The sequence below is a fragment of the Cololabis saira genome, chromosome 20, assembly GCF_033807715.1.
Source record: "Cololabis saira isolate AMF1-May2022 chromosome 20, fColSai1.1, whole genome shotgun sequence".
NCBI lineage: Eukaryota > Metazoa > Chordata > Actinopteri > Beloniformes > Belonidae > Cololabis > Cololabis saira.
In genome coordinates, this window is record NC_084606.1 from 33,616,555 (window position 1) to 33,636,507 (window position 19,953).

General features: G+C 38.7%; 2 protein-coding genes across 2 annotated transcripts; one reads left to right on the forward strand and one right to left on the reverse strand.

Moving 5' to 3' along the window:
- Nucleotides 1–9,172: 9,172 nt before the first annotated feature.
- phf23b (PHD finger protein 23b) lies at nt 9,173–14,488 on the reverse strand. The gene is made up of 5 exons (XM_061709643.1): nt 14,013–14,488; nt 12,922–12,953; nt 12,719–12,811; nt 11,385–12,003; nt 9,173–10,924 (listed from the first exon to the last, which is right to left on the reverse strand). The coding sequence occupies exons 1-5, from the start codon at nt 14,038–14,040 to the stop codon at nt 10,728–10,730; spliced, it is 969 nt and encodes a 322-aa protein (XP_061565627.1). The 5' UTR covers nt 14,041–14,488; the 3' UTR covers nt 9,173–10,727.
- A 298-nt stretch (nt 14,489–14,786) lies between these two features.
- On the forward strand, nt 14,787–17,460 carry elp5 (elongator acetyltransferase complex subunit 5). Its single transcript, XM_061709650.1, has 9 exons — nt 14,787–14,889; nt 15,019–15,085; nt 15,169–15,229; nt 15,348–15,428; nt 16,073–16,284; nt 16,543–16,718; nt 16,799–16,894; nt 16,976–17,076; nt 17,161–17,460. Exons 2-9 carry the CDS (start codon nt 15,031–15,033, stop codon nt 17,267–17,269), a joined length of 891 nt encoding a protein of 296 aa, XP_061565634.1. The 5' UTR covers nt 14,787–14,889; nt 15,019–15,030; the 3' UTR covers nt 17,270–17,460.
- Nucleotides 17,461–19,953: the final 2,493 nt, after the last annotated feature.

Below are 19,953 nucleotides of genomic sequence, written 5' to 3' on the forward strand. Positions count from 1 at the left end.
TAATCAGCGCAGCCTATCTGGCCTCTGCCCCTGCTGAAATGCTGCCGGCCTCGCCGTGGTTTATTTATACTTGCCCGATCTATCAGCACAAGCTCTATGTTTGGCGAGCCTCTGTTCCAAAATAGAAATAATTAGGACGGGTCGGAAAAAGAGGAAAAGTGAAAACGTGTCTGAATGCGCATTCCCGCCCCGTGCTCTGCCAATCTCTCCATCCACCCCGGCTACTCTGTCTCCCCTCTGTTTTGTTTTGTGGAGACAGAGGCAGCAGGGAGGCCGGAGGAGGAGGGGCGCTGGGGATTGTGTGTGGTCTGGGTAGGGTGGTGATCTGCTAGTGAAGTCGGGCGAAGCAGGTTCTCCAGATTACCACACACACCGGGGTCCTGATACCATCTTTGATGTCTGTCTGAGTTTCTTTTTCTTTCCATTCTCTCATAGAACAGCGGCAGATACACATGATTGGACTGGATTGATTGATTTGAGAACTGACTTCTGGTAGATCACCTCTGGTTAATCATTATTTGGGCAGATTTAAAAAAAAAACATAATTTATTGCTTACTTTGTTTAATTACATGAGTTTTTAGATCTAATCTTTGAGTTGAACATATGTGCTTTCCATGTCTTATCGACCACTCAGGTCAAAATCACCTTTCTTACACAGATTCAAACACTGGTCGGTCCCAATCTACAAAGTTTGTTTTTTTGAGTCTAAGAAGCATTTTTTTTCTTTTATCATATTATTATTAATATTATTTCTTTATTTGGTATGGACATCAATTACATAGGACAAACCAAATGCAGTTTGAGTGTTTTAGCATACATGTCCAAGTAATTTGGTGAATAGGCTCCAGCTGATCCAGAATGCAGCAGCGCGAGTACTGACAGGAATCAGCAGGAGAGACCACGTCTCTCCAGTGTTAGCGTCGCTCCATTGGCTACCTGTAAAATTCAGAATTCAATTTAAAATTTTATTACTTGCATATAAAGCCCAAAACGGCTTAGCTCCGCAGTATTTACAAGATTTGATAGTGCCTTATGTTCCTGGCAGAGCTCTCCGCTCCCAGGGTGCAGGTATGCAGATATGCTGCTATAGGCTTATGCTGCAGGGGGGCACCGACATGATCCGCTGGGCGGTGCCTCTCACCCTTCTTCTCCTCTCCTCACCTTTTCCCTGCCTCTCTTCTCCATTACCATTTTTATTTATTATAAATATCTCATAGCTATCATTTTTGTCCATCGTTCCTGTAGTTTCTTGTGCCGGCCCCCCTTTTTTCTCTTTTGTGCATGTTTGCAGGCTGGAGCCTCGGGAGCTGCGTTCTGGCCTGTGTGTATTGAATTGAATTGAATTGAATGCTAATTTACAACACTTGTCCACCGGAGGCTTTTAAAAAAGTACAGACAATAAAATATACAATAAAATTAGAGGATGACATAAGATATAAAGCAAAGACAACATAATTCAAGAGCAGAACCAGACCTGACCTATTCATGTTGGCACTGTTGTTTAGATTTGAGCCATAGTTTGAGTCCTCTGTTGAAAATATTGCCACGCGTTTGTAATTTTAAATTAGTGGGTAAAAAAGTCCAGAGTTTTGCACCCTTCACAGAAAAGACAGACTCACCAAGAGAGGTCTTATACTTTGGGATACGACAATCCCCATTGGTGGAGGCCCGTGTGGTTAATCTACCTAATAACTACTTCAGAGAACAGGGGGGGAACATGATTATGGAAACATTTAAAACCAGTTTAAGACTACTAAAATTGACAAAGTTTTCAAAAGTGAAAAGGTTGTGTTTTCTTAAAATTTGACAGTGGTGCCATCTCATAGGTTTCTGATCCGTAATTTTTATTGCCTGCTTGTATAATGATATTATAAGTTTTAGAGTTGTTGGAGAAGCAAATGATGTGATGCAATATGACAAATGTGAAAAGATCATTGCATGCATGTATAATCGAGCAGTTTGACATGACAAATTCCTTTGAATATAACGAAGTAAATTTAGTTTTGGTTTGACCTTCTTGGAAATTTGTTTAACCTGACTGTCGAATTTTAAATCAATTTTTTTATTGTCGATCCATACCTTGATATTTAATTTAATTTATTTTATTTAATAGGGACAATGCAGGTTTACATGTGTTCACATTAACTCATTACAAACAAGCCAATGTGACTGATGTTCTGCATACAGAGATTGTAGCTATTGCTAGTTTCCATCTCCTGTCCCTAGTTAGGCTTTTAGTAAAAGAAAACGAAAGAAAGGAGAAAAGGAATACAAAAATACATTCCATTTTCAACATGCAAAGCTATATCCTATTTACAATTCTCAGCTTGCAAGAGAGCACCCTATTAGCGGTTACAGGTGATTAAAAATGCGTACATTTCTGATTTTGCTTCAACCAGTCTTTGACATTTTTAGTAAAAACCTTAAAATCTTGAGTTGTTTTTATCTCAGTTGGCAGTGTGTTCCACATTTGAGAGCCCTTTATAGAGAACGCTGACTGCCCAAAGGAGGTCTTACGGCGTTCAACCTTACAGTTACCACTTGTTGTTCCCCTGGTGATCCTACCACTATTCTGCCTGCTAACTAACTTACATAAAACATCTGGTGCTAGGTTCTGTAGACACTTAAAAACCAGTTTGAGTGTAGAAAACTTTAAGAATAAAATACGTCATTAGCAGCCCTATCACGTATAGAGAAACACATGGAGACAGTTTTCTTTACATTAAGAGTTAAGACAGCTCAAGCCATTTATGAATGTTTAGTAGTGCCTGTGTCAGCTGCTCGCCTGCCAAGCTTGGTGTTTTTGCGGACACGTAGATGACAGTGTCATCAGCATACATCTGGCAGTTGACACGCGGACAGCAGTTTGGTAAGTCATTAATGTACATGGAAAACAACAGTGGTATACAACACACAATTACATTGTAGGATTAGACGTCTTCTCTTAAACGACTTTGACACGTGGAGCATGAGGCCTGGAGTCAACCTAACAAAAATCAGATGAATATAAATCTATAAAACCAATCATGTTGACTCTTACATCAAGTAGATTTACACAAGTGCAAATATATCAGGTGAAACCAAATGCAGACCAGAACCCGTGAGTGAACTTGGGACACCTTTGTCAATTGTCATCCCATTTTCTTCTGCTCAGTTCAAACTTTTCTTTTTGGTCTAAAATTGCTTAAATAGTGATAAAATAGCTTGGAAGCTGGAAAAATGGATTCAAAATGTCTCTTCCTATACGCGTAATCTACTGTGCATTCATGGAAGAGATGTGTAATCGGCTCATAAATTCTGGTTTTACATGTTTTGCCACACCTATTATTGACTGTTATTATAACTGCAGCAACTGTGGTCATTTGTTTTTGTGAATTGATTTTATTTAGGATTCCATCTACTAATTATCCTTTGTTGCTCTAATTTTCTTTTGTAGTAAAATTGTGCTTTTACAGATCATTGTTTCTAATGTTCTGAGTCCCCTGGGCTTGTCCTGCATAGGACAGGAGCTCACTATCTGCCACTTCATTTGTAGTGATTTCCAGTAAGTCACTTGTAATATGAAGCCAGTTGTAAGTCGTTTTGGATGAAAGTGCCTGTTAAATGAGTTAAATGAGTGTAAATGTAACTTTAGAAAAGAAAATGGAAAGCTGAGCTTTAATAGCCTGATCAGACATCATCCATAGTTGTGTTCATGGTTAGGCTTCATTTCCAACGTATGCTTTGTTGAGCAAACATGGGAAGGTGGTTTTAGAGACCTGTCAAGTGATTCAGTCGGTGCATATCATGTACTGTAGCGCATGACCCTGCATCTGCAATCAATCGTGTGACGTTAACACCAAAATGACGTGAAGACTCCTGATTACAACTTAGTGAGGTGTGTAATCTGAACACCCCAGCAATCTACTGACTCAGAAAGTCATGCAGTCTAAAACAGCCAATAGATCAAGTAAAGGTTTAGGGTAATTCAGGTTTACACTTTTGACCCAGAAAACAGTTCTCAGGAGGACAAAGGAAGGCTGCATACAAGTGGAAGCATGACAATTACAATTAATGTACTTTCTATCTCTTACAGATCTAATATTAATGATAATATTTCTGGCTTGACAGTGTTGTCAAGTGGTAATCTCATGCTACTGTTGTCTAAACCTTGTTCTTGGTGCTGCAGCTGTAAATGAAAGCAGGGAAGTTACTAACAGACACGCCTGTTCTTATTGTCATTTATCAGTGTTACCAGAGGTGTCAAGTAACGAAGTACAAATACTTTGTTACCTTACTTAAGTAGAAATTTTGGTTATCTATACTTCACTGGAGTAATTATTTTTCAGACGACTTTTTACTTTTACTCCTTACATTTTCACGTAATTATCTGTACTTTTTACTCCTTACATTTTAAAAACAGCCTCATTACCGTACTCTTTTTCATTTCGGCCTTTAAAAAAAAACTATCCAGTTAAATTGTGAATTTGGTTGTGGTTGTGGCACAATGAAGGATGTTCTTGTCCAGTTTTGTTCTTACATCCGTTCCCTCAGATTCCTGCAACTAAACTTGGATGTACATTCCAATAAAGGTTAGGATAATTGATAACACGCCTCTGAAGTTTGACTTTTTGCACCATTACAATACTTATAGGCAACTAGTCATCATATCTGCTGCTCTCTGAAACACATGTTAATGCTCAATAGTACACATATATGGTTCTTTAATATATTTGCATTATACTAAGATGCATTCATTTTCAATGGCGTTTGTCCTTAATGGCTTTTTTCCCCCTTACATTACTTTTACTTTTATACTTGAAGTAGTTTTGAAACCAGTACTTTTATACTTTTACTTGAGTAAAAACTTGAGTTGATACTTCAACTTCTACAGGAGTATTTTTAAACTCTAGTATCTATACTTCTACCTGAGTAATGAATGTGAATACTGAAGACACCTCTGAGTGTTACCCTGTATTATTATCATTATTATTATTATTACAGAGTCATATTGTGTCATTAACTTGAAAGGTAACTTGAAATCCACTTCTGTCATGATTTATAAGCTTTGGGCAAGGTTTGAAAGCTAATATAATTGGATGCACCGAGTAGTTTCTCCTCCTTGTTTTTGTATGTTTTCCTCCTGATTTTTAAAAACTTCAATTGTCTGTGCTAGTTTGTCATTTCACCACTTCCTCGCAGGAGATGAGAATTGACTACAGTCCCGCTCTGCAAATAGTGAAGATTTGTTTTTGCAGTTTTACCTCGGCTCTGTGAAACTCTGAAGACTGAAAATGCCTGATCTAACTGAAGACAGATCTCACAGAAACACTCGGTTTCATGAGGACTTTGATCCTCACAAATAGGATAAAACTGAAAAGGAAAAAGGATTCTGGTCACTGACCTTACAGGGTAATATCTCTTCCAGCTCAGTATCAGCAACACCTTGATGGTATGTGGGAGTGTATTAAGATTATTTATGTTGCTAATAAAGATGTTACTGTTCTTGAAAAAATCAGGTACTCTAGTCGTGGAAGTACTGAAAGGTTCTATCAAAGATGGCAATATTTCATATCCCATGTTTCAAACGTAAAAGTGTTACCCACTTAGTTAGTGCTTGGCACTCATTCAGGTGTTTTCATATACTTTTTATTTCCTTTTTGCAATTTTATTTATGTGTGGGTGTGTATTTGCATTATGGTGTTTAGAGTAATAGTTTAGTGAGCTGTTTTCTTTTTCTTTTATTTATTTATTTATTTATCTATTTATTTATTTATTTATTTATTTATTTATTTATTTATTTATTTATTTATTTATTTATTTATTTATTTATTTATTTATTTTTCTTTTTATTTATTTATTTTCTATTTTTTTGCGTCATTAATTATTATCCTGCTATAATTTTATATCCATTTATTTTTATTTTATTTTTATGTTTCTATGTTGGAGGGGTTAAAAAAAGGGAAAAAAAATGTGATTTTCTCTTAGTGATACTTGGTACACTACGGTCACTGAATGCAGTGTTCTTTCTATTGTTTTTTTTCTTCAAAATAGTTATGAAGATGTATGTACCATTGTTACTTTGGCTATTGATCTCAATAAAAAAATAAATAAAAAAAAAAGATGTTACTGTGTTTTCAAGTTCATTCAAATGTAAAACATATTTTGTTTTGTGTATTTACATATTCCTCTTTTCAAAATATGGACAACATAAACATGCAAGAATTGCACATTGCCGTTCTTTCCCAATGCCATACAGATGTTCATTCCCTTTATTCATTTCTCCCCAACTTTCCAGGATTACCTGCAGTAACGATTTCAGTAGATCCAAAAGCCAAAACCAGCTCAAACTGGCCCGGGGGTGAGTCCACAGACAGAAAGCTACAACATCCTTGACAAAGTGGCCTTATCAAGCTCCCATCTCTCTCCTTGGGTGTGTGTGTGTGTGTGGGGGGGCCGGGAGTCCGGAGGGTGATGTGTTATGTGTATGTACGTACGTGTGTCGAGGCATGTTGTCATCACTTAAGAATGGCTATAGAAGATGGAAACAAATGACAATGGTGGCCAGCAAGGCGGCAGATTTAATTGCCGTGTCTGAAGTCAGTCTCTCTCTTTCTCTCTCTCTCGCACACACACACACACACACACACACACACACACATGCATACATACACACTTAGCCTAAACAGCCCCATAATAGTCCCATAATAAAAACCCACCCTTGATGCGTGGCTACAAATACCCTCCACACCGCCTTAACGCCACAGACTCACAAAGTTGCAAACCAAGATTGTGAAGGATAGAAATCCACAGAGAAACCAGAAGAATGAAGGTAGGGAACGGTTTCATTTTTAAGCTTTTTTTCTCCCCCTCTGTGCGTGTGACTGGATCCTGACAGTGAATAACAGTCTGTTGCTCTTTGTCATTGGGTTTTTATTCCATCCAGATGCCTTGCTCCAGATGTGTACTGTCTTTCTTGGCTGTTTACCTGCTGCTGGAGGAAATAACTGCAGCTGTTTTACCAAGCCGTTTCAAAAACAAAAGGGTAAGCCTTTTGCTGGAGAAACAAAACTGAACAATTGAAAGGATTTAGTATTGCAGTCTTAATGATATACTTTCTCTTGGCAGGAAGTTAACTGGCTGGACCAAGAGGTCTTTTCCCGCCTGTCTCATCTCTCAGATGCGGGAGACCTTTCCGTCGGGGATGCAGGAGAGATGAGCAGGGAAGCTGACAGTCGTCCCCCACGTTCAGGGGCTCTCATCGGCCCAACAGAGCACCTTTCCTCCCAGTTCCAGATCAAGCATAAACCCAATGAGAAGAGGTGAGTCCACAGGACCAGGCGTTTACACCCGTGTGGGATAGTTCCAGAGGTGTCAAGTAACAAAGTACAAATACTTCGTTACCTTACTTAAGTAGAAATTTTGGTTATCTATACTTCACTGGAGTAATTATTTTTCAGACGACTTTTTACTTTTACTCCTTACATTTTCACACAATTATCTGTACTTTTTACTCCTTACATTTTAAAAACAGCCTCGTTACTCTATTTCATTTCGGCCTTTAATAAAAACTATCCAGTTAAATTGCTCCATCCGGATAGAGTGAATTTGGTTGTGGTTGTTTCAGACGTTCTTGTCCAGTTTTGTTCTTACATCCGTTCCCTCAGATTCCTGCAACTAAACTTGGATGTACATTCCAATAAAGGTTAGGATAAATGATAACATGCCTCTGAAGTTTGACTTTTTGCACCATTAGAATACTTATAGGCAACTAGTCATCATATCTCCTGCTCTCTGAAACACATGTTAATGCTCAATAGTACACATATATGCTTCTTTAATATATTTGCATTATACTAAGATACATTCATTTTCAATGGCTTTTGTCCTTAATGGCTTTTCCCCCCTTACATTACTTAGTACTTTTATACTTTTACTTGAGTAAAAAACTTGATACTTCAACTTCTACAGGAGTATTTTTAAACTCTAGTATCTATACTTCTACCTGAGTAATGAATATGAATACTTTTGACACCTCTGGATAGTTCTACAACCCATGAAATGACCAGCACGATCGAAAATGAAATAACTTCAGCAGCTTACATCAGTTTTATGTCAGCCAAAACATCAATACATGTGGCAACTTATGATTATGATTATGATAACCATTCACCCAATACTGACATTTCAGCAGGAAATATGCAGATATCAATTGTTAAATCAATGAAAAATGTATTTAAAGTTATTGTTTGTTTAAGTGCTAGAGTAAGTTCATAATTGAAGTTTAAGAGGGGGACGTTCAGAATTAGACATGAGAGGATAATGTTGCAGAATGAATGACGCTGAAAGAGTATCTCTCTGATTGTTGTGTCTGCAGGAGGAAAGTGGCCCCTCTGGATCCCATCGGCCGCTTTCAAATGTCCAGTTTCAGAAACCCAAAGGTAAGCTACAACCGAAGCAATAATTATTATGGTTATTTCATTGGCTTAGGTTTAACTGCTCTACTTTGGAAGGAGTTGAACTTTGTTAAAGTGCTTTTAGATGGCATTTGTCATGATTTGGTGCTATAATCAATAAAACTGAATTGAATTAAAAAGAGAAAGATTGCACTGTAAGGTTATATTTGATGTTAAATTCTATGATCAGTATTGTGCATTTCCAAAGCATTTAACATGCATTACAACGGCATGCTATTTTTATGTAAAACTGAGTACACATGAGCCTGAAGACCTCGGGGTGCAAGTGTGGTGCTGATTTGATGAGAATATCTTCCGACATTCACAAACTCAATTATGTTTCATGGCTAGTCGAGGTTTTCCATAAATCTAGAAGCTATTTCTAATCAGAACAATTGCTTACCTTTAATAATTCACAAGGACTTTGTTCAAATCCAAGAGGAACCAAACACTAACATCATCTTTTTTTTCCCCAGGATGAGCCAGAGATCCACAAAGACGACTACAGGAACTAAATCAACGGTTGTCCAACTTTTTTCTACAAATTCATGTGTAAACTTTGTATATCTTAATATTTATTCATTATCTATTTGTATTTACTGCAATACTAAGCAAGATTGTTGCTGACGATCCCCCTCTAGTGGCGGGAGAGGAACATGACGTGCCAATAATAAATAAAGAAATAAAGAAGTGAAACTGTTCAAAATAGTCTTTTCTATTCAAACAAGTCTAACACTATCATTTCAAAGAATTTTATTTTCCAAGCTACAATTAAAGAAAACAATATTAGACTGCAGAAAATATAGAATTTGCTTGAGTATTCTCTTCACTTTCACATATGTACAGTTGTCAAAGAACAGGATATGTACATAGAATTGAAATTGTACAGAAGAGTGCAACTGCTACTAAAGACTTGCAAAAACTCTCCCAACAAAAAACAAAACAAAAAAAGCACATGGTAAAAACAAAAATAAACAAATGCCAAAACCTACGCAGCCTCGACTTTTTTTTTTCTTTTTTTCTGTACACTATAACTTGCTCCTGGCGTGAGACAATCTCGTGTCCTTCCTCTGATGCAGGTGCATCTGTAATCCCGTTTCTCAGAAAGCTAAGAAATAAACCATAACGTGAAATAGTAAAACAAACATCTTACAACCATTTTTATAAACAAGCTTCAGCGCCACTTTGAAAAAAACAAAGCACCGTAACCAGTTGTCTTACAGCAATGTTAAGCCCCTTCTTTTCAGATGACTTGACAAAACACACACACACACACACACACACACACACACACAACAAAAAATTAAATATATTCTGCCGTATAATTTGTTCATGGTAGATGGCTCATCAGTGATTAATGAGCCAGAAAAGAAAAGAAAAGAAAACTTAAAAGTTCGGTCATGAATAAATGCAGCCATGAACAGATTTTTTTTTTCAACTGTAGCTCAAATTCCCCATCGACAGCCATGCCTGCAGCCAAAACCATAGATAAGAATTAGTATTTTCAAAGTGCTTGGCTGAAACAGTTGTCTTGTATGCAACTTAAAATAAAAAAAAAAAAAAAAAAAAGAAATCAGCTCCATGAAAGATTTTATACGTTGAATTATTTCTTAAAAAGGAGTGAGAACTTTACATTTTCAGGTTCAGTGGTGATCACTGACAAAGAAAAGACCCTCAAAATAAATTTGAATCGAAAGAAAAAAGGAGAGAAAGAAAAAAAAAAAAGAGCTGCCCATCAAGCAGTATGACGTATTCCAAACAAATGACGGGAGTGACATTTTCCATCCCTCAAGAAATACAATATATAAGCTATAGTTTTGTCAGTGTGTAAAACTTGCATTGGTTTTTAAGTTTAGAAACAATGGCATTGGTTTTTTAAGTTTAACAAACAATGGCTAAGAAACTGTGAACTGTACTCATTCAGAGGCTAATTTACAAGACAAAAAGCTCCCTGAATGAGTAAGAAATAAGTAATAAAAGATGCATGTGCACATCACCAGCACAGTAGATAACGCCAATTAATGGAGGAATCATTAAACAAATTATTCTCAACCATCACTGTCTTCCGTCCAGTTCTTCACAGTAGCCAAAAAAAAAAGAGAAAGAAAGAAAAAAACAAAACAGGGATTAATAAGAATGGTTGCGATTGTCAAAATAAATCCCATCAACTGACGATGCAGTTGTCGTCCATGTGATTATTTAGGCTGTTTTGGCTCTAGGCATCCAAGTAAGCAAGTGTCAGAGAACAGCAGAAACAGGAGGGGTGCTCCTCCCTTCAGTCCCCGTCACCCCTAAGTGTCCTTTTTGTGCCCCGACGACCGCCGCAAGTCTCTGCACTTGTGGCAGTAAAAGATGTCTGGAACATTTGACTTTTTGATCTTCGCACATGACAAATGCACCCATATGCTGCACTGGTTGCATTCGATCATAGGTCGTCCCGCGAATGGTTTCCCACAGTAACAGGTAATCAAGTCCCATGAATCGTCCCCTGTTAAGAAAAAAAAAAAAAAAAAAGAGATATGCGTTAGAGGACATTGTGACTGAAAGATGGTTTTTCAGCCAGTGTGCCTTAAAGTAGCACAATTTGCAGTTTGCGAGTCTCCCCCTATGGGCATGGAGGTTAAGTCACTTCCATGAGTATGAATTTGTTTGGACTGGACTTTAGTTTTTGTCATGAAACCTACTGTAGCTCTGTGTGTCATTGCTGTAAAGCAAAATGCCATTGTCTTAAGAGATGATCAAGACAGGAGTCCAAAGTTACTAGCACTTTGAGTGTTTTTTGTTAAGTAGGGACTGATACTCAAATATTCCCTCAAGTGAAACTAAAAACGTGTATTTTTTTTGTTGCACTGCTTTAAGCATTAAAAGTGGACAGTATGCAACAAATGGTAGTTCAATACTAAATGTTCACAAATAAAATGCAGGGGAAAAAAAGCACAATATCATACCTGACTCCACCATAATGTCTTCATCTGCAATCCATGTCTCGCCCTCACTGGAGCTCATCTCTGTTTCCCTAATGGATTCGTCTGGCTGCATTTTCCCCAATCCCTGCATGCTTGAGGTGGGGCCCCCGTGCAGCTCCAGCTCCTCTCTGTCAGCTTTTACATCGGTGTGTGTATTCCGCGCCTCGGAGTCCGTCTCGCTTTGAACGGCTGCGCTCTTGAGCTTCTTTGCTTTGGGCTGTTTGGAGGGGTTTTTGCTGCGCTTGATGCGTGCCCTTTTCTCGCTTTCGCTGCTGCCGCTATCTGCTGCAGTCACAGCAGAGCCAAGAGACAGCTTTTTCAGTTTTTTGTCCTTCTTACGCTCGGCCTTTGTGCTGGCCTGGTTCTCGTACAGGGAGTCTTTCAGGCGCATCTTGTCCAGGAGAGTGCTATCAGAGTGCATGCGGCGAACATTTTTGCCCTTGTTTGCTCGAGCTTTGCGGACAAAGGTGTGGATGGTGTGGATGTCGGAGCTCCCGTCCGGCCAGGTGTTACCCATGGAGCTGCTGCCTCCACCACCTCCATCTCCCGACAACCCGGAACTGTGAGCAGAGCTGGATGAAGTTGGGGACCAGGAACTTTCCTACATTAAAAAAGAAAAGAAAGATCAAACTTAAGCCTTGTACAAGACCAATGACAACTATAAATGTAAAACATAGGGAAAGAAAATTAACATTTCACCACAGCTAACACTTAATAGCATGTTTTAATGCAAACCAAAAGGTGAGTGATGCAAACTCTAATGTGAAAGAGTAGAATGTGCTAACAAAGGAGATTTATATACATACATTATGTATTATTTTAGGTGTTTAACGTATTGCATCTATCCCGGAACCTCATTTCATTACATTGTGTATGTATGTATGATACATACATACACAATGTAATGAAATGAGGTTCCGGGATAGATGCAATTTTTGCCTAGGGTATGTGCAACGTCGTTCACTGCTGCTTGGTTTCTCACTAATTTTATTGTGGTATTGAGTCTGATATCTGTTGCTGTCTGTATGTGTTGATTGTATGTGTTTTTATACGCTATGCATGTATTTGGTGCCTAAAACAAATTTCCCTAGTGGACATTAAAGTATAACTCAACTCAATACATATAACTGATCTGTCTTGAGACATTTTCTGCTACAGATGACAACCAAACAAGAAACCAATCAGACACATTTGCAGTGAAAAGATACTAAGGGTAAATATTTTTCTAATTTGTGCACATATTGCAATCTCAATGCTGAAACAACATTGTGCAGTCCCAATAACAATAATAATACACTTTCTAATTCACAGCTTACCTCTTTTGGACTTGGGATGTACCCGGCATAAGCCAGGACAAAGCTGCAGAACTTGTTGAAGTCTTCCACGGTTCTCTTTTTCCTCTCTGGAGGCTGCAGAAATACAAACACACACTTTAGTGAGGGGAAGTGCTGAACCAGACACAGCAACAAAAGGCTCGAGTAAACTCCAAACACCATCAGCAGTATCACAAGCTACTCACCAGAGGTTCCGTTTTACATGTCAACAGTGAATCTGGTGGGACAGAAAAAGCAAACTTGTAATGAATTTGTTTCCACCAAAACGTGAGAGTTTATTCCCGAGAACAAGGCAGCGTGGGCTAACATTAGCCCGCTAACAAGCCATCACTCCAGGATTATTATCATCGCCATTAACTCCGACCTCATGCAACACTCGCGCTTTTTTTTTTTTTTTTTTTGGTTCCCTTAAATCACTAAAAGACATTTATCGATGACTTTTGTCACGAAACGACTCCATAATCAGCCAAAGTGGAGGTTTTCCTCCCTGTTGTTCAATAGCCGCCACTCGGTCTCCATCTTTGAACCTTTACGGTTTTAACCCTCATAGCTGATAGACGAGCGGAACGTCGATTAAAACCCGCACATGTGCGACTAAACTGTGACATTAAACCCGGGGTGGTGGAGCTTTATCCGGGGGGTTTATCCACCACTTTAACCCCATCTGCTAGCGGTAGCTGGAGCTAACAGGGCTCGGGGTTTTGCACCTGCAACCACGACCACAGCACAGCCAGACCGAGACATTTAATCGGGCTGAGACTGGTGTTTATTGTGGGTTTATTCCCGGGGGAGATGAGCTGATCCACCGGGCTCAGAGCTGCTAGCACCATGCTAACAGCGGGCGTGTCAGCCCACAGGCTTCACATACTGCTCAAATTAAGACACATAGTGTCTATAAATGAGCTTATTTGGCGTTTAAAGGTGTTGTTTTCCGTGTATGGGTGATCTGGAGGATAACCAGCCAGACATTACACCCTCAGGTTAGCCGGTTAGCTCTGCGCGGCTAACGCTGACACTAGGTTAATAATCTACAACAATCCAGACCAAATACGAGCGGTATTCACATTGACATGAGGTTATTAGGCGTTTAAAGACAACATTTGGTGTCAGTCAGACAGAAAGCAAGTGTTATTAACAGTAAAAACGTAACACTGGCAAAGTGGTCACAACTTGAGCAGTTTTAACGCCTCAAAAACTGCATTTACAGTGAAAATAGAAGCACCACGTCGTGGTTTTTAGGTGGAATAAGTTAAAAGCGGTTGGGGGGGAGACGTACCTTGGTGATCGGACATTATGTCGAGCATTGTGGCCTCGCCGCCGAGGCCTCGGAGCAGGGGGAGGCAGCTTGCGGGGATAAGGGGCTCCTTCCCCGGCCTGGCTGCGCCTCCTTCCCCGGGAGGTCTGGAGACTCAGCCCCGACCACCAGAGACTCCTGCTGGGGCTGCCTCCCTGCGAGGGGGAGCTGGGGTAGATCCTTGATCGGAAAAACACAGTCCGTCCGTATTAATTCCCCTATCGCTTAACGCGGTGCACTTAAATCTACCGTGGCACTAATAAGACCGCGAACAGCAGGCATTAAACCTCTCCAGCGGGTACGCGCTTGTTAAGTAAGTGCGGGATCCGGTTGCATATCCATTATGGGAAGTTATCAGATTAAGTTTTTTGGTTCCTTCGGTCAGCATACAAACGACTAGAGTAGAGTTCAGGTTTTATTCTGCACGATCTTCTTCTCCCTGCGCGGCAGAAGCCTCTTGCGGAGCAGGCGCTAGATTGGATCGCCCAGCGGGACGCAGCGGGAGGGATGCTTCGCTCTGATTGGTTGATGACATTACAACGGATGATCTGATTGGCTCTTAGAGGCGGAGTGGGCGGGGTCAGTCATCAAAGCCGATCTAATCTGCCACTAAAACCTCCTGACGTTCCTACCAAGATTCTTGTAATGAATGCTGGGTAACGTAGTTTTTGTGTGGTCATTTGTCGTCAGTTAGACTGGAATCCTAAACGTTATTACACTTCATTTCCCATGTATTAATAGATATTGAGTCACGGGAAGTATGGGATATGGAGTTTGTGAACCTCAAACATTCTACATAGCAAAGCATGCAGGATTTACATCAAATTTGTACGCGAAACATAGCTTGCGACATCTTTAGGTACACTTTTTTATTCTTGGGTTTTAACCATATTCGAGGAGGGATTGTTCCCTCTGATTTCTGCGTAGCTTAATAGGTTGGCAATTCAGAGGCATGCTAAGTAGCTAAAGCTATCTATGTCTGTTATAGGCAAGTGTTACCATGTTGTCGGATTTATTGCAAGGTACTGATCCTGGAGTGTTTCTCATAATCCAAGGTACATTTTTGAATGTTGTTGAAATTAAGTATCAGTATGTAACCGTAGACAAAAATGGTGGTGTAACATCTGTGTATTAATAGATTCTTGTAGTTGCTCTGGAAGACACCTCCTAAAGAGCTTCATCAACGCTGCCCTGAACAGGTATTTTACCAAACGAGTTTGTGATCAGTTTATACTCTTATCATTTGTCCAGTCCCTTATATATATTTATTAGAAGAATACGTTTAAATATCTCTTTTTACACATGTTTTAATGCTAGGGAGGAGGATGTCCAGGTCCTCTGTTTTGATGTGAATGAAGACGAGCTGAAAGATGGACTGAAAACATCAATCATTCAGAGGTAAACTGGTTATCAACGGAAATTATATCGATTTTTGTTGTGTTGTTAATTATTTAACAATTTAACATTGGAAACATCCACTGGTTTCAAGTTATCCACCCTGTATTTGTTTTTCTTTTTGTGTGTCATTTCAAACTCTGGACTTTTGACTTGTCAAAACTTGTCAGGCATATTTTCAAAGTGTTTGTATATTTTTCTACACTTATTTTTTTAGAGTTCATAATGCATGCTGCCAAAGAATACATCATCCAGTGTGTACTGTTTACTGCACATTTGATTTGTACAATTCGCTGATATAGCAGTTGTTAGTTCATAGTATGCCACTGTAAAAGTGATTATGCTACAGCATAATCACTTTGTGAGCGGCTTCTGCTGTACCGGCCAATTTGGGTCTTAGAATACAATATGTGAGATATACGAGTTAGTTTCACACTGGAAATTTTCCAAAAGTAGGATACTATCTGTGTATTTAATGCATACTGCAGAATATGCAATTGCTTGTAACCTACATACTGCGTATGTGTAATGGTGTAATATTTATTTTTTTTTAAGAAGGCCTTGACAGTGTTTGAATTAAAAAAAAAAAAAGATTCAATGTATTTCTGCAATCAAAGGTACATTTAATTATCTATCTATTATTTCAGGCTTCATATTTGCAACGCTTACCCAGACCCCCTTGCATGGACTGATTCCCCAGCTTTTACAGTGCACCAGTTCAATTTAGAGGGAGTTGCACATCTGATAAAACAAACCTCACACCCCAAACCAACTGTGTTAGTAATCGATTCTCTGTCATGGATATTGAGACACGCGAGTCCAGCTGATGTCTGCAAAACACTTCAGCAACTCAAGAAAGGTGAACAATAATTGTTATCTGTTTGTCAATGTCATATTGAGGCTTTTGTGTAGCTTACCTTGGATTTAGGTGTGACTCAAGGTTTAAGAGTTAATTCTGTGTTTTAATCTTTATCTTTCATACAAAAGCAAAGGAAAAGTCCATCTATATTTGCTTTACGTGATGAAATTATCTCAAGTGGACTATTTTAATGTAAAGAGAAGCTGTAAGATGAAGTATTACTTTCTCTATTTAACACATACTTTGTGTTTTCATTAGGGGGAGCTGTGAGAGCTATTATTGGCCTTCTTCATGGAGACATGCATCAGAGGGGCACTGTAGGAAGTGTCTGCCGCTTGGCTACCTCAGTGATCACTGTGGCACCTGGAATAAAGGGAGAAGAAGCAGTTGCAAAAATAACTAAGCGCTCAAAATCAGGGAAAGTCATGCAAGATGTAAGGAGCAGAAGATTTTTTTTTTTTGTTTCTGCTCCCATCATGTTGCAAATTACTGATCACGTCTCTACTGTCCATAGGAGGAGATATTCAGCATCAAAGAGGATTTTACAGTCACCATACAAAGTAAGCCCAGCCCTACTGGACATAAACAAAGTGACGCAGAGGAACATCAGGTGCGATTTATCAGATGCATGGTACCTTCTTGTTATGCATGGGTGGACAGAGTTTAAATTGTTATATTTGTTTTTCTACAGGTGGACCCAACAGCTAATTTGACCTTCAATCTTCGGCTGTCCGACACAGAGCGAAAGGCTAAGGAGAAAGTTGCACTTCCCTTTGTCTTCAGCAAAGAGAAGTCAGTAGATTTTTCACATATATATTGAAGTGTCTAAGTTCTTTTTAAAAGAAATTAAAAACATTGTGTTTTTTAATCTTACAGGAAAACAGCTCTGCTCCACTCAGGCCCGGGTTCAGGCAGAATTCTGTATGAGCCTGATGCAAATGATGACTATGACCAGGAGGACCCTGATGATGATCTTGATGTCTAGGATTAACAATTAAAAGTTATTGATCACACAGTTTCATGTCCTTCTTGCCATTTAAGACACTGCGCTATTTCTGTCAGTAGACACTCAGTTTTCCATCATATCATCGTATGTAACTGTGGTGATATAAAACAATGTTCTATATTTTTAAGAAATGTTTTTTATCTGTATAAATAAATGTTTTTGTAATTTTATTCAACTTTTTTATTTGTTTTTCGTTTTGCTTGTCAGTAAATAATTCAAAAGATTGTATGTTCAAACCATTGCTCTAAAGTGAGTCACATTACACAGAATTACCTCTTTGATTTTAAGGGGGAGGGGGAATACGAGGGGTATTAAAAGTAAATCTTTCAGGGATTTAATGCATTTATGTTATACCAATTTTTTTCTTTTTATCAATGTTTCCGTAGTTCCACTCTTCCTAAAATGTTCTGATACTGTGTACAGTAGTATAGCCTTAGATTATAGTGAAACCAGAAAAATTGTGTGAGGGAGGATCACAAAGAATGTCTTTTTGCCAAACACTATCAGTTGTGTGTCTTATCTGGATTTTTGGGTACCATAACTATACAGATTCCTGATGTCTTAAAATAGTTATTTCCCCTGTCTCATTATAATTGGTAATTTCAGGAAATATGAATTTTCTTATAATATAAATAATTTCATAGGTGTAAGAACTTTTAGTATTACCCAGCAGTTGGCAAGCCCATATCTGTATAAACTACTGTTTAAGCCCCCCCCCTGCCAAAGGTTGTAATATGCGTTGTGGCAATTATTATAACATAACCCAGAAAGTTGTTCAGTAAAAGAAAAGTGATATTTAACGAAACCACCTGAGCTCAGTGAATGTTTTTTTCATGTTTTATGGCGTTGTAAGTTTACATTACACTGGAATAATGGGTTCAGTGACACCAATTAAGGGAATCAGAATCAGAATCATGTTTATTGGCCAAGTCAGGTCAAACGAGACAGGGAATTTGACTCTGGTTATTTTCGCTCACTCTACAGTAAATAGACAAATGACAGCTCTTATTAACATATATACAATTTTTTTTTAAAGTGAAAGGTGCAGCAGTATGAGGTAGACATGGTTATGTAAAGGTGCATTGTTACAGCATATAATTGTGGTTATTATTATTGTTATTATCATTAGGCAAGGCAATTTTATTTGTTTTGAACAATTCAACACAAGGCAATTCAAAGTGCTTTAAATCCACATTAAAAGCGGCAAGACACAATTAAACAGTAAAAATAATATGAAATAAAATGATAAGAAAAGAGGTAAAATAATAAAAAGCACAAGTTGTTAAAAAGTAAGGGCAGTAGAGTACAGCAGGTAAGTATTTCATTTAAAGGAGAATGAGGCAAGAATAAGAAATGAGACTCATTAGCGCCACGACGACCGTTGGGGTTACTGCAGCCAACAGCGAAGCCGGCACGGGAGCGCGCACGGACTCCTCAGCAGTAGTGGGCTTTGAGTGGCGCTGGGTCGTTTGCCGGCTGTGGAAGAATCCATGTCTGGATCCACCGCGCTCGTCTTCTTCCTGTATCCAAGCCGCGCGCCGTCGAGAACGTGCGTGCAGCGTCATGTGACGTCACATCCGCAGGACAGCCCAGGAAATTCGGGCCCAAAATTACAGCACATTTTGCAGCACACAGCCTGTTCAAGGCAAAGGAGAGATACGCTAGAGGGCTCATTCTTTTTGGTTTGGAACGCTTCATCTGACACTATTACTAGAAAACTTAAAACGTATACGCATTTTTTTCATAAATCCTGCCTCATGCTCCTTTAAGAGTAAGCTCCAGTAAACAGTTGTAGTGGCCACTCACTCACTAGCAGGACACTGTTTAGTTTCAGTGGGTTAGAATTCACAAGAATCTAGCCGTTATTAATGATGATGATGACTTTTCAGTTAGTGTTCTGTTACTGTTGTTCTGTTACGGGCAGTTGAAACGAGAGACTGAAATAAACAACACAAGTTTTTCCTTCGTCCACAAAAAGCGTTCTTCAGCTCGTTTGTTCCCAAACTCCTACGAAGTAATGTTTTTAGGCCTGATTTAAAGGAGCTGGCAGTTTGAGCAGACCTCAGGTCTACAGGACGTTTTATTATCGCACAGTGATTGATTACTCTGATTACTTACGGAAGAGTATTAGGGCCATGCAGGAGAAAACATTTTTGAGAGGGGAAGGTTTTTTTTTAGTGGTCACTTCGAGAAAAAAGTCAGAATGTCGAGATTAATGTTGAAATACAATTTGGAGAAAAAAGTCGAAATGTCGAGATTAATGTTGAAATACAATTTCGAGAATAAAGTCGAAATTTCGTAAATAAAGTCGGAATTTCGAGAATAAAGTTGAAATACATATCGACTTTTTTCTCGAAATTGTACTTCAACATTAATCTTGACATTTCGACTTTTTTTCTCAACATTTCGACTTTTTTCTCAACATTTTTTCTTTTTTCTTTAATCATGTAGATACCATGTATTCTATTCATGCTGCTGTTTATTTGCTTTGTTTTTGTTTTTAGACTGCAATCATGTATTCTGCATATTTTAAATCTTTGTACAATCTTTTGCTGTATTTTACATAGGTAGAGGCCTCGTATAAGCCCCTTGGGCTTTCCCTCAGCCTAGCACATTACAAATTACTCTTTTACATTTGTATGTTACTTGTTCTGTTTTTTATA

Bases quoted from the DNA above. Each gene is read 5' to 3' on its own strand.
- elp5 (XM_061709650.1), top strand. From the start codon at position 15,031: ATGTTGTCGGATTTATTGCAAGGTACTGATCCTGGAGTGTTTCTCATA. The intron at 16,285-16,542 runs GTGAACAATAAT...TGTTTTCATTAG, and splicing joins ACTTCAGCAACTCAAGAAAG to GGGGAGCTGTGAGAGCTATT. The intron at 17,077-17,160 runs GTCAGTAGATTT...TTAATCTTACAG, and splicing joins TTTGTCTTCAGCAAAGAGAA to GAAAACAGCTCTGCTCCACT.
- phf23b (XM_061709643.1), bottom strand. From the start codon at position 14,040: ATGCTCGACATAATGTCCGATCACCAAG. The intron at 12,812-12,921 runs GTGAGTAGCTTG...GTATTTCTGCAG, and splicing joins CATGTAAAACGGAACCTCTG to CCTCCAGAGAGGAAAAAGAG. The intron at 12,004-12,718 runs GTAAGCTGTGAA...TTTTTAATGTAG, and splicing joins ACATCCCAAGTCCAAAAGAG to GAAAGTTCCTGGTCCCCAAC.